This window comes from Lupinus angustifolius, chromosome LG02, assembly GCF_001865875.1.
Source record: "Lupinus angustifolius cultivar Tanjil chromosome LG02, LupAngTanjil_v1.0, whole genome shotgun sequence".
Taxonomy (NCBI): Eukaryota; Viridiplantae; Streptophyta; class Magnoliopsida; order Fabales; family Fabaceae; genus Lupinus; species Lupinus angustifolius.
In genome coordinates, this window is record NC_032010.1 from 6,779,201 (window position 1) to 6,794,902 (window position 15,702).

General features: G+C 31.5%; 1 protein-coding gene across 1 annotated transcript; it reads right to left on the reverse strand.

Moving 5' to 3' along the window:
* LOC109334741 (GEM-like protein 5) lies at nt 606-3,269 on the reverse strand. Its single transcript, XM_019570668.1, has 3 exons — nt 2,834-3,269; nt 1,562-1,836; nt 606-898 (listed from the first exon to the last, which is right to left on the reverse strand). The coding sequence occupies exons 1-3, from the start codon at nt 3,204-3,206 to the stop codon at nt 689-691; spliced, it is 858 nt and encodes a 285-aa protein (XP_019426213.1). The 5' UTR covers nt 3,207-3,269; the 3' UTR covers nt 606-688.

Genomic DNA, 15,702 nt, shown 5'->3' on the forward strand with positions numbered 1-15,702 from the left:
TAGAAAAAAGTTAGATAACAATGTATTATTAATAAACAATAGAACATTAAGGTGTCATTTAGTTAAGGACCAAATATAATGAGATTAAAATTTGATAGATATAAAAAATTTATATTTAAAATTGGATGATTACTGCTTCACTAACAATGTGAAGACATTTACACGGCACAACTCATCTTCTCTTTTGATGTAAAAAAATATTATAATTTAAATATTTACAGAATTAATCTGATTAGAGCATAAATCTAAAACAACTTTCTTCTATGAATAACATTAAAAATTAACTGAATTGTTGATGATATCAAACACAATAATATAACAATATAATATTCCTAAACTATTAGGATTATTTTGGGAGTTGGATTTTGGAGGGGAAGAAAAGGGAAGGCTAAGAGCCATAAAATATACTTGTGAGATGTCTCTCAAACCTTCCATTTCCCTTCTTTCCCCTCCAAAATCCAATTCCCAAACAAACTCTTAGTATAGAAATTTATACACATTCAGTACAATATTCATCATTCATTTATATTACTTATATTAAAAAAGAGTCAATAATAATATAATATAAATAACGAATGATTCACTGATAGTGCAAAAAACTCATATACATATTTCTTTTTCTTATAATATAATCTCATAATTCACAGAAAAATAAGAACTAAAGCAAATCAGCAACAAAAGTCACAGCTCAATAACTGGTCGATGGTACGGCTGTTCCTGGCACCACAAAATGTGAGATAGCTTCTGAGAGGTGATTGGTTGCTTTGTCAAAATTAACAAAACCCATGAACCAAAAATCATGCATGTCAACTGTAACAATCTGAATATACTTTTCTGATGGATTATCCTTCATGATGACTGGATTAACTGCTCCAATCTTCCCTAAAGGCACTATTACCTGTTACACAACAATTTCAAGTCAATTCATGCACCAAATGACACAAGGTTTTAAGTCGGGCTAGGCGTCCATAATTGAGGACACAATGTTAAGGTCGTAGAGTCTCATCACAACAACAATTGCGGCTGCATGTACTATATTTTTCCACGATAGTCAATAGCATAATAACTTTAGGAGTTTCTAAAACTGTGGGCTCCATTTAAAATCTTGGTTAAACCCACTGCAAAAATTATATTTCTAATTGCCTAATTGTTATCTGTTGCATTTGCGGTTGAGAAATAAATATTATGGACAATCATGTAAAAAAAATACAACAGATATAACTTCATTTGTAGCTGCTCTAACTTTTAAAGAGGAAAAAGTGCAAAACTTATATGCTATACTGAATGTGTTTCTGGTGTTGCAGCTTCTGTTTAACAAAAACATATCATGTGTAGGAATTCATAGTTTGCTATGTAACAGCTGTTATATATATTCTATTATTTAAGAGGACAAAACACCACCAAATACCAATCACCTATGTTTAATCCTTTTTAAAACTAGAAATTTGAAGTGGTGTAACTACAAGTTATATTGTATAGCAATTTAGAACCATTGACTGTTTGCACAATTCTACTCTGCCTAAATGAACTAGAACAAAGTAGGGATTTTTCTCGATAATACCTTGTAGTAGCTCCATGTCTCCAGGCCAGACGGCGCGGTGGAACATAATGGACGATCACTGCAAAACGCTACATGAATATTAGACAGATAAAGTGTTCCTGCAACAGGACCTGTTGATGTTGAAAGGTAACAAGCAAAGCTTTTCTTCAGCTTCTCATTTGGATAGGTTGAGAATGTTTGCTTGTAAAGGGACTCAAATCCACCTTCTGATATTGCTTTGACTGTTAGATTCACTTTCCCCAGTGCAGCTGAAGATACTGATGGACTTGTTCTCACTGCAATTAACAGCAACATCATATAAAAATGGAAGACCTATGTGGATTGACATGCTCTGCCATTATCATAAATTAAAAACAAAACAAAACTGCACAGGATGCTCGTCCCAATCTAATGCCTCAATAGACGGTAGTCTCAGAGTAATGATAAGATTGTTGCGAGGGTAAGGTTATGTACACTTATCCTCTCCACATCCCACTAGGTGATAGCCTCGTATACTGTACTGTCATTGTTATTCAACAAAGTACTTCTCACACGATGCAGTTCTAATTTATAGCTACATCCAAGGGCTCAACAACGTTATACAAACACTTACAAAGAGTAGATATTTTGTTTGGACAATTTTTACAATTTAATTATAATTAGCATAACTTTTTTGCACACCTGAGACTTCGATGCTCCCTGCCAGAAGAGGGTAACTCATTATTTATAGTCTGTAGATCTGATATCTGCACAACGTTTTCTTATCTAACTACAATTAGCCTAACTAATAATTTGCTCACCAAGGTGGCCAAACACTTTGATGTTGTCATATAAGGAGATGTGATTCTTCACAGTTTTTATTAGTCTAATGAGGATAAAATATCTTCTGGTATAAAGAGTTAAGTTAGGTTTTGTTCACCTATAATAGACTAACACATCAACAACATTTTAATTAAACATATATAATATTTAATGAAAGATCAAATAGGATAGATATCACATTTTTAGTGGACAGAGGACATGAGTCTAATTCATCATTAGCACACCTAATACTTCCATTCTCTGATATAAATAGATGTCAAAGATGTGTCCAATTAACATTATTTTAAACATAATTATATGGTATGCCATAGCTGATCCAGTGATTCTTCAGTTTTTACATTATTATTACAAAACTTTTTCGAATTCTATACATGGTATGTAGGGTAAATGTCCAACCATGTAACTATGATTTTAAGTCCTAGTTTCAACATGTAATTAAACATAAATTGTTCTAGTAAAACAAGAACTCACGATTGTGCCAGACGTTGTTTGCCATGACTCCAGCCTTTTTACTCCAATAATCAACCGAATGGAGGATTGATTCCATAGGGCTGCTGCTTGGCTTCTCAACAGGGCTGTGTTGGACATAAGGGTTCTGATTGTACTGATATTGATCTTGAGGTTGCTGTTGTTGTTTTTCATTTGCACCACTTTGTAAAGCTGCTTTTCTATTGTCTGGATGACTGGTTGGTTCAGCAGGCATACCCATGATGTGAGTACCCGAGTTCTCTGTGCCATGGTTTGGGTTCAGGATTGGTTGGTTTGACTGTGCTCCTTGGAAGATAGGAGAAGGTGTGGTGGAATAGGGTGATTGGTTTTTGGTGTTGTTAATTGGGTTGTTCATCTTGTGTTTGTAACAAATAGAGAGAGGTTGAATTCAGGAAGAGAGGTATTGGCTTTGGCAGGGAGAAATGGTTGATGCAATGTATATACTTTGGGCTTAATGGTATTATTACATGTTACATGACCCAACCAAATCTCACTGTTAATTTACAACAAATTTTTTTATTTTTTAGTATTTTATCTAAGAATTTAATTAGAATCATACCCAAACAAACATGTCATAAATATCTCATGCGATTTTATATTGGGGGTAAGAATTTCTGGCTAGACCATGAAATCTGTCTAAAAAAAGTTTGATTCTTTTTTTGAATGAATCATTTAAGATGGGGTTTTTCGTGGTTCAAAATATTCAAGAATTGCTCGGACAAACATATATAAAATAAATTATTATTTCATATAAGACAAATGACTAAAAAGTTATTACACACTAGTGTATGTCATATATAAAATACACTAGTGTGTGTTATATAGCATACATGTTTTTTTATGACAAAAGACATGTATTAGTCATTCAAATAATATAATTATGTTTAAGTTAATTTAATTATGAACCATGACAAAATGTACTACTCATTCAAATACACATTCATTTAAAATAAATTCAAACACAATGATTTAAAACAAAATCATACACAATGACTTAAAACATATTTCAAACATTTTCATAATTTTACAATTGCTATTCATCATTACCGGATTGCCTAGAACTCTCACCCACTTCCCTCATTCGGAATGTACACTTCTTCTTGTTATGGCCTTCTGTCATACATCATCCACATTTTTTTAATCTGTTGACATTGAACTTCATCCATTTCATTATGTATCCATGTAGTTTTTGGTTTTCCAGTTCACTTCCTACACATAATAGGATTAGGGATGAATGAGGGTCTTGAGTAAGGAGGTCAATATTTTTCATTACCGATTAGCTGAAACTGATGTCCATAGACCTTCAAAATTTTATTTCTCAAAAACCACTTTTTACACTTAAAGATGCTCAGACTCACCATTCACATCATATACCAAAATATTTGCAATGACAAACATATCTAATTTGGCCTAGACTCTTTAACAATATAATCAAATGAGTTATGAATATGAAATTATTTAATTGCATCTATTGTTGCTTCTTTAGACTCAAATTGTATCTCAACAACTACATCATATTCGTTCCTTAAAGTAGTTGATCCTGGTCGATAGTCACGACCAGCATGAGAATTAATATCACGAAAAAAACATGATGGAACAACATATGTTATGTTACCTACTGCTTCACTACTAGCAATCTCAACATATTCCTCCTCCTCATTAACATCACCACATAACTCAATGTCATCCACATCACTGAAATCACTAACAATATCTCTTATGATAGTCATCTATATTAAAGAAAAAAATTATAAATATTGGCAAAACAGAAGAAGAAATATGTCCTAGTCTTAAATGCCATAAGCAATCAATAGCAGTGTTATTATTAGAGGAAGCAAAGTTAGTCATCATAAGTCTTAAGGCTACAAGATTAAGCATGAATAATCCTTGATGAGGCCTAGCTGAACCAATCATCTTCTTGGTATGGTTCTGCAATATTAAGCACTGTTTCTGTAATAATCAAATGGCATTGTAAATTATTCAACAATTTATGGGCAGATATGAGATTAACTTAAAATTCAGGAACAAGGAAGACATTAGTTAGAATGAGGGAAGTAGTGAGGTGCACTGTCCCAGAGATGCAGGTAGAGACCTTGTCTCCATTTGGAAAAGTGATAAACAAAGGTGCTATAGACTTGTAGGTGAGAAAATTTGTAATGTTGTGAGTTATATGGTCTATAGCACCTATGTCCAACAATCATTCTAAGTTAGTGTTACATGTTGCAATAGGAGGATTGGTGGTGTTCACAGCAGAGTTGATGGTGTGGCTTGTCTTCTTGGATTGTTGGAGGAGATCAAAAATCCCTTGCACCTCTTCTTCAGTGAGGGTCATGTTTTTACCTTGGGTTGATTGAGGTTGTGGAGGGTCATGAATATCATCATCTTCTTTATCCAGAGGAAAACCAGTGGTATGGTCAACCATTCTTGTTGACTTACCACTTTGATATCTAGGGGATACCCATGTTTGAGAAAACAGATTTCAATGGTGTGATTTGTCCTCTCACAAAAGGTCCAAAAATGGTTTGGTTGGGTCCTATTTGGTCCAGTTTGTTTAGTGCCCCTTCCTCTATAAGTGGAACCCCCTGCCTCTAAAATTAGGATAATTGGTGTTGCTAGTAGGCTTTGGCACAGACTAGGTCTAGAGTTAATGTTCAAAATTCTTGTTTCTGTTTCTATATTAGGAAGGATAGGGAGGTTAAATTACCTTTCCTGTTGAGTCAATAAGGCAAAGGTCTTGTTGATGTTTAGAAGAGGGTCAAGTAACATAATTTGGGATCTCACATGAGCATATTGCTCATTTAACCCCTTTAGAAACCTAATGACATAGGTTTGTTCCTTATAAGTCCTAACACATTGGATTAATCCACAATAACATGGGGTGATGCACTTACAGTTTGGGATGGGTGTGAACTCTTCAATTTCTTCCCATATACTTTTCAGTTGGGTATAAAATTACTCTGCAATTTGAAACATGTCTCCTTGGTAGAACCTTTCTTGAAGGTCTTTCCATACTTCTGCAGCTGAGTTAATCCATAGAATTGACTTCACTATTGATTCTTCCACCGAGTGTTGTAACCATGATAAGATCATGGTGTTGCATCTTTTCCATGGGTGATACATAGGATCACCTGATGCAGGTTGAGGGAGACTGTCGTCGATGAAGCTTAGCTTGTTCTTAGAATCAAGTGCAAGTTTCATTGCTCTTGACCATGAATGGTAATTAGTTCCATTCAACAAGGGGGTGACTAAGATCAAGGCAGGGTTCTCATTCGAGTTGAGAAAGTAGGGATTGCAATATTGGTCCATATTCAGATTGGCCATTTTGTATGAAGAAGGAAGAACAATGAAGGTGGTGAAGAATTTGGATAGGAGAAGAAGAGGGCAGAGAGTCAGAACCTTGAAGACGAATCGGAGCATGATATGCTCTGATACCATATTGGTTTCTTTGATGCAATGAAAACAAAGGAATAAAGTGCAAAGAAGGTACAAAAGATTCTTTATTGAATCTTGCAGTAAGTAAGAGAGAGATTTCATAGAGAATAATGGAGAATATTAGAATTGAATGAATGAAAAGCTAAATAGGGGAAGATTGTTAAATACCAACATAAATAACCTACCATAAAGGGAAATGGGCCTAACTAACACTTAAGGCCCAAAACTAAAGGAAAGCGGAAAAAGAAAAAGAAGATGGGTTGAAACTAAAAGAAGCCCACGCAACAGAGAAAAAGAAGAAGAAGAAGAAGAAGAAGAAGAAGGAAGTCATGGTTCCTTGAGAGTGAAGGTACAACTTTAACAATCATAATATTCAGAATAATAATAATAATACTTGTACTCATGGAAGTAATAAGTTACCTTGAATATAAGCAAGAAAGGCAAAGAAATGATTAGGAAGAAGGAAGTAAGATTATGAGAAAATAATAAGGAAGAGAAAATATTGTAGTGTGTTTTCTGGTTCTAGTGGGGAGTGATATATATAGGGTTCCTGATATATAGTACTCGTGGATAGTATCCACTACGACACACAACTCAAGTTTCACAACCACGATTTTAAGGGAGAGAAAATGGAAAAAGTGAAGTTGTGGATACCATCCACAACTTTAGGAGAGGGAAAAATGTGAAATTATGGATGATGTCCACAATTTTAAGAGAAAAAAGTCTTGTGCATACTACCCACGAGTTCAGTGAAAAGTGCACTACTCTGGTAATATTTTAAAAAGTTACACCAAAACCGTAATAAACAAGTTAAAATATATTAGTTGTGTAAATTTCCCAATAAATGATTGCTAGAACCTAATCACATATATAGAAAAAAGTTATTATTTCCGTCGTTCTAATCTTTTGATAAAATTGAGGATAAGTCTTGTTTGGTTCTGTGCTATATAAGTATGCATATTAATTTATGTTTTAAATTGTAGACCCTAAATATTAATATTTAGTTAAAATTGAAATAGATAGTCAATGTTTTATGGAATACAATTTGATATATTGCCTGATTGTTTTTAAAAAAAATAAGCAAACCGTGAAATCAAACCAAATGAAACCATTTATAATCCAGATAATTTATAGACAAAAATTTAAAGTAACTAAATTGAATCATAACCTTCTATTTAATCTATTTAATTAGCAAAAAAGACGAACTTAAATGTTACACTTGTGCACTTATGACGAGAACAGTTGGAACACTGTTCCAGAAATGGCACAGAGTATGTGGTTGCTTAACCGCGTAAAAGGTTGCTTTCTCGTCAATCTATTGCAATTTTATTGGGGGTTGAAAGATAATGAGATCTCATGAATTATATATTCAAGCCCATAGGCATAGATTGCTAAATAATATATTCGCTTCATTTACTTGTGCATTCATTTTCATTAACGATTTATTTTTTTAAAGAGAGCAAATATGTTTATACGAAAATGATTTTAATGATTAAAAATTGTGGTGATAAAATTATTGCCCATCCATGAAAATGCAATAAAAATTAAATACATTCTATTCATATAGTCAGATTAATAGATTTAAATTGATACAATCCAATAAATAATTTTAATAGTTGATGAATTTTTATTTATCTATTATATTGAATGAATGAATTCAAATTTATACATTATATCAAATGAATATTCACTTATATATTAATTTGGATGAATATGCAATTCATACAAAAATAAAAATAACTGATTATAAACGATAGGATAAAGTATTTGGGCAACCCAAGAATAAAATGAGGATAAACTAAAACTTAAATGGTAAAAGTGAATATTAAAAGCATCCTTTTTAAAAATATGATTTTATAAAGCTAATTTTTAAAATGATGATTTTTGGAAAATTCTTTCTTTAAAAAGTGCATTTTGAAAAATGTACATTTAGAAAATTCTTTCTATAAAAAGAAATTGATTAAATATCCATTCATCAAACCTATCAAAATGAATTAAATACTATTTAATAAACTTTATATGATGGACAATTTTTTATCTATTTATTAGAATCACAATTCAAATTCATCTACCTATTGCCCCTAAATGAAAAAATAAGAGTATTCAACACATCATGAGTGAAAATAGAAGACTTCAACCCAGAATATAAGTATGACAACCTACAAAAATTCATGCACCAACCTACAAATTGACATTGTCATCAGTAAGACTTTTAAAACAAACTAACATTTTATTTTGATGAAGACAACCTATGTATCACTTCACTAAAAAGTATTTCTCCCAAGCAAAGATCAAGTAGCAGTTATCTATGTCAGCATACCCCACTAAAATGTATTTCTCCCATTTGAACCGCATTAGGCCATATCGAATTCAAAAATATTTTTCTAATTATAAAATAATTCACACTGTAATAACCATAATTACAATAACTATAACATTATAGAAATCGTGATCACAATTTAGAACAATTACACAAACCATTCATATGATAAGGTCCAGCAAGCAAAGTAAAAATTTGCATCCAAATCTGCAGATACTTCAAGCAAGCAATAAACAAATGCTTCAAAATTTCAACGTGTCCTTACACATATCACAATCATCTCCTTGAATAATGTGACTTCTCTCCTCCACACCCTTCTCTCCTCCACACCCTTCTCTCCTCCACACCCTTCTCTCCTCCACACCCTTCTCTCCTCCACACCCTTCTCTCCTCCACACCCTTCTCTCCTCCACACCCTTCTCTCCTCCACACCCTCCTTCTCCACGCCCTCCTCTCCTCAACAGTCATCAACACCCTCCTTCACCACACATCTGTCCTCATTGTTCACACCCTACTCCATCCTCTTCCATCAAACCAACACTTTCTTCGTTTTGGGTAAGTGCATTTCTCCCCCTTTTGTTCTTTCTATTTGTGATGATGATGAAGATAATCTTGTATGAAATATGATTGACTTGCCAAAAAAGTGTTTATTTGACTGCTCCAGGGTTAAATCTAATGGAATAGAAACTAATTTGATTTTATATATGTTCTATTATTTATCTTGCACTATCCTTAAAAGAGTGCAGACATGATATTGAGCTATGTCTTGCGGTTCACATGTCTAGTGTAATTTGTTAAAAGGTTTACAGAAAATAGCTTAAGAATAGCGAAGTGCTAATATAAACCATAGGGATATTAGACTATATTGATGTTTCTAATCTTGTTATTACAAGAATCAAACTTTTCTTCACTGTTCTAGGTACTACCTTGTTGGTTTTGTAGGCTAAAATTGAAGGGATTTATATGTTAATATCTAAAAAATAGACCGATCCAAACCGGACCGAAACCGCATATAATATTTGGACCGGACTGGATCGGACATCTTAATATAAATGGACCGGACCGGACCGCATACTAATTACGCGTTTGGATCGGACGATTTTTTGCTTAAAAACCGATCCAAATGGACCGCGAACACCCCTAATGTGACGTGCTCTTTAGCACCAAGGGGATGACATGGCAAAGTTGATGGGTAATACATGAAAAAATAACTCTATATAAGGTGGGTAAGTGGAGTAAAGAGAGGTAAGAGAAATATGATACTAAATAATGGAGGTATCTTCTTTCACAAGCCTCCTCGTGGGCCTATGAATCCCCCATATGGCCATATGCGACCTATGGAGTACAAAGTATCTTCCTTCATAAGCTTTTCCGAACGACCAATTCCTAGGTAGATTGTTCATATATTATTGGGCCTTGAGTGCGACTTACCTTTGGGTCGTATTTGATGCCAAATTATGAACCCGTTAAGGCTAGTCATGGTCATGGCTATTACATTACTATTGGACGTATGAAATAAAATAGTTGCATAGGAAGTTCAACTCCTCTTTGGTACTTGATTATAAGGGGAATTGTTTTTTAGTATTACCAAATATATCATTTCATCTTTAGGTAAGAAACTAATTCTTTCTTAAGACATAACTATCCATCTTAACAAGGGTCGCTCTCAAAAATTGAATATTTAACATTTTGGTCATCCTAGAAATATAGTATGACATTGTACCACTAGACTAATATCTTATTGCTGATTATATAGAAAAATAAGACTTTATCAAATTTAAAAATTATTTTAGTAAAAATAAATTAAAATTAAAATTATTAAATATTTATTTATGCCACATGTTAAAATCTCAATATAGAATAGACCATAGAGGATCCATGGATATCATGGAACTTGCATGTTTCAGGCATTATACTACTCTTATGATTCCCTTCTGGCAAGTCATATTTGAATGCTCTAGTAAATGTTTGAGCTTTTGAGCTACGTCCCTTCAGCGATTGTAATAACATGCGACATAATTCTTCCACAAGTGTGTGATTGGGATAGTATACTTTAGATTAGTGTTGTTAAAACCGTACCGATTATCAAACCGGTCAGGGTATTGGTATAGTGGTACAGTGGTTCAACAAGTGGTTCAGTAATTAAACCGCATGCCGGTTAAACCAGACATACATACTTATATTTATATATATATAAACCTATAACAAAAAAAATTCAAATAGGTAGATACTCAAATTTATAATTCATATTTATAATCTACTCAAAATTCACATAAATAAACAACTTTAAGTCTTTAACAAATTCAAAGTCTAAATTAAAAAACATATATCGATAAAAAAGTATCACTTAACAACCACAAAATATAAATAAATGACATAACTTCACAACTCACTCTATAAAACAAATAAATTTAGAGTTTNNNTATTTAACATCAATGAGTCAAAATTGTCTTATATGAATATTATACTTTTCTACCAAATCATATCTTCAGACAGTACTCCAAGATTACACAAATGTCACTGAGATTACACACGAATGTTAGGAACCAAAATGTGTAATCTAAGTATGCCTTGGAAGCATGTGTCTTGAAGTGTTGAAGAAGGGTTGGAAAGATGGGTCATCCTTGTAATGAGTTTTTAAGTTTTAAAAAAAAAATATATGTGTATAAACTGACCGGTTTAGTAAAATACCGGTCGGTTCTGACCGGTTTGGACCGATTTTTGACCGGTTTTAACATGTTTGATACTTGGCCGGTTCAATACCTATACCGTACCGGTTAGGGGACCGGTTCACCGGTTTTCCGGTTGAACCGGCCGGTACGATACAGTTTTAATAACTATGCTTTAGATTAACTAATAAGTTACCTATATATTCCCACGAGATAATATTTTTTATTATATGTTTAAGAATACACATATTATTTATGCATTCATATAAACTATGTTGGTTTTGATGCATGTTTAAAAGCATATAAGTATCAATCTTATTAAAGATATATATTTATATTGGTTTGCTAACATGAGTACACCTCATTTTGTGAAGGATCCTGATAGCATTATATACCCAATTATTCTGGACAAAAACACCCTTTTAATTTTTTTATTAACTATGTTAATAAGGTTGTTTTAGTAACTTATTATTCTTTTAATAAATAAAAAACAAAAAAAAAAAACAATTTTCTCTCCTCACTCAGAATTCTATCTTTCCTTCCAGATCTAAACAATTTTACTCACTGCCATCTTCTAGGCTCAATGGCTGTCCAATTTCTCTCCCATTAAGTGATATAGATAATAATGAAGAGATTTGAGTTTTTAAAAACAAACAAGAGTCTATATTCATCATATAAGTGATACAATAGTGAGGATGAAATGAGAACATGGAGGATGCTCGCAAAGTTTTCCATAAAATCCAAGGAGAAATGTTGTCGCCTGAACTACATTGTTGGTGGGTTATGTGCAGAACTCACAATCCTTACAAAAATAGGATTTTAATAGCCCAACCAATGAGTAAGAAATTTTGAAGTTATCTAACCCAAATAAATTGAGAACAAAATAGAAAATCTGTACAAAAATAGAATTTTAACAGTCATGGAACCTAAAATTTTTGAAGTTGGATAGTAAAATTTTGAGTAGTGAGTAAAAAATGATGAGGTTGGGAAGGAAAGATAGAATTATGAGTGATGTGGAAGTGAGAGAAAATTGTTATTTTTTATTTAATTAAAGAATAACAAGTTACTAAAATAATCTTGTTAATATAGTTAAGTAAAAAAATTAAAAGGGTGTTTTTGTGGAGAATAATTGGGTACACAATGCCATCATAATCCTTCACAAAATGAAGTGTATTCATGTTAGCAAACCTCATATTTATATATGTATAAATATTCTTAAAGTTAAAATATTAATTCACCGTAAATGTATATTTGTTCTTTCAATGTAGTAGATTGTAGCAAACCTGCATCAAAGACCAAATTATTAAATTAAAAAATTTGTTATTATAAGTCATGCAATTAATTATAATGAATGAGGTTATAATAACCGTTATTCTTCATTTTACACATGGTAAGCTTGTGATATATGCTCCACCTATGATACATGGAAAAAGATTTAAAGATTAAACAATGCATTCGCAAGAGAATAAAACAAATTATATGAGCATGCTGTTTTTTTCTATACCTTGATATATAGTAAAAAAAATTGAACTGTAAAATATATGTAATAATCTCCTTGTCGACCATAGTGATTGTTCTTATTAACTGTCATAGAAACCGTAACTATGTTAAAGAATAATTACTTGTTCTTGTGCTACTACATAAAGTTAAGCAATACACATTTGAAACACCAATAACCATCAAATTAAATATATAACAATGATTCATTTTGAGAATCAAAGAGCAAGATACTCGCTACTACATATTCAGTTCATATTGCTTAAAAATAATACACGTATAAAACACCAATAACTATCAAATCAAACATATGAAAGTTGTTATTTGATAAGTGAAGAGCAAGAAGTTGGAAATATAGTTGTATATTTTTATATTTATGTCCAAGATCCAATCTGTTATTGAATATAATTAAAGTAGTTGTATTTATTTATTTTATCATATTTTCTATTTAATTAAATAGATCATATGATAAGGTCATTGATTAAAAATTATAGAATTGTTATTATAACAGAGATTATAATAATGATAAATATGTCTTTTATAATTTTTAGTCTAAATTATTCTTGATCATGGAATCATTGAGAATAAGATATCAATGATTCAGATAGATCAATATATGTATGATAGTATTTATTGGATAAATATTAATAGATCTCATTTATTAAATTGCACATATAGATGATGCATATATGGATATGATCATTGAACTGACTCAACTGAGAATTCTTAATGGTTAAGATTACCTTAAATTGTCAATAAGAATTTATCAAGAAGAATAAAATAATTTCCTTTGACTTGAGATTAACATAGTAATTAACATGTTATTTATCATACTTTGATTTCGAACACATAATATCCTAGGATGCTATTTGAATGAATATTGGGTATGATTAAATACTTGTAGAATTAGATTAATCAAGACGGAATCCATCAACTCTTGGTAATGAGTTTGAGCTCTATAATAAAATAAGACCTTGGCCAAGGTATTACAATGAATAAAGAAATGAGTTTCTTTGAGTCATCATGACAACTTATTAAAGTTTGACAATTGTACCATACTTTAAAGTTAGCCCAGAGCTGTAAAGATGGAAGGAAATATTTTAATTAATCTTCTACTGGTTCTTAAAAGTAAAATAATATTACTTCATGCTATCTGGTCGTTAAGGAGTGTTACTAGACGCCAACCTTGATTCGTAAATTAATTTAGTTAATTTACTACCAACTTAATATTGAACCTACGGGGTCACACACTAACGAGTGTTCTAATCTTTGCTATATAATTATATTATTTGATAATTAAATTAGAGAATTTAATTTGATCAAATAAATAATTTTATGGAATATTATTTTAATTATTTGCTAGCACCTAGAATTTAAATAATATAGAAAAACATTCTTTTGTGGCTCAAAAATAAAAGAAGAATGATGGTGTTGTTTGATGAAATGATGTATAGAAGTTGGTTTGCATCATTTCAATCAACAAGTACCACTCGAAGAGGTAATATATAAAGATATATTTATACATAGAACAAATAGAAATGTGGCATGTTTTGATCGAGATGGTGTGGTGGCAAAATTGTTTTCCGGGCACTGTGCACCAACTTAGTTATATATATGCCAAAAGAGATGACATATGGTTGGCTCACTCCAAAATGCATGAGTGCCTGTTAGAGAAAATATATTCTCACTGGTTGTATATTCTTTCACAAAATAGATGAAAGACACGATAAAAGAGATATTGACACAATGTGCTTTCTTTGTAATTACAATGTTATGAACAATATTTTTCTTCTTTATTTGCTACATATACATACAAAAGAGTTTTGTATTTAATAAATTCTTAGTTTCAGAGTGTTACATTTTCTATTCCATTGGTTAAAAGAGTTGATAGCAAAGGTTGGTCTCGGTATGGATACACGCGTAGAGTCTTCATAATTTTAAAGAACAAATTTAAAGATTCAGAAACTACAACCGGGTACGCATTTTAGATGCAGTTTTTGATTATTATTATTAGACACAAATAGATCTACGTCCGATGTGTGTGTTAAAAACACTATAAAATTTCCTTCAATTGGTATCAGAGCATGATTTTTTTGTTTAACTTATATATAAATATTTTGTATTAATATAGTTTGTTTGTAATATGCATTCTATTATATTTAAAACCACAATATACAAATAGATATTAATTTCATGATGAAATATAAGATGTTGTAGAGTTTTCCTTTCTGGACATAAAAAAATGTAATTTTGTTATATGTTGCTCATAGTGAAGGGATGCTAATTGTTTTTTTAAGCACATATAGAAACATATATAATTGTATTAGATACAATGCAACACTGTCTTGAATACAGAAACACATATAATTATATGTTGCAGCCTTGCAGGATGAAACTAATAAAACTTCATTAAATAAGGTATATATAATAAAGTATGTGTTCTACAAAAGGCAATATATAAAGATATATTCATATATAAAGGGAAGTGTGGCTTGTGTGTAAAGAAAATCTTGCTCCTGACCTTGACACGGTTTTGATGAAGACACCAACATCACCAAAAAGAAGAAAATGAAGATGACTTATGAAGACAAATGAAGATAAAGCTTCAAGACATTAGATTAAGTCTTTGTAAGTACTTCTATCCTAAACTCTTAAGTATATACAAGTATAATTGCTCAAACTATTTTTTAGAAAATGTGAGACACTTTTAAAAGACTTAAAACATTTTTCAAAAATAGTGTGTAACAGGTTACTTCATTGAGTAACAGGTTACATGTGTGAGAAAAGAGTTATCCAACTGAAAAACTGATTTTTGAAAGCTGAGTAACCGATTACTCAAAGTGAGTAACCGATTACTCAAAATAACTTTTAAGTATCTGTTGGACAGAGAGTTTGAGTAACCGATTAATCAAAGTGAGTAACCGATTACTCAA

Coding starts and splice junctions, on each gene's coding strand:
- LOC109334741 (XM_019570668.1), bottom strand. CDS start 3,206: ATGAACAACCCAATTAACAACACCAAAAACCAATCACCCTATTCCACC. Junction 1,837..2,833: donor AAACAACGTCTGGCACAATC/GTGAGTTCTTGT, acceptor TGTTAATTGCAG/TGAGAACAAGTCCATCAGTA. Junction 899..1,561: donor AGACATGGAGCTACTACAAG/GTATTATCGAGA, acceptor GTTGTGTAACAG/GTAATAGTGCCTTTAGGGAA.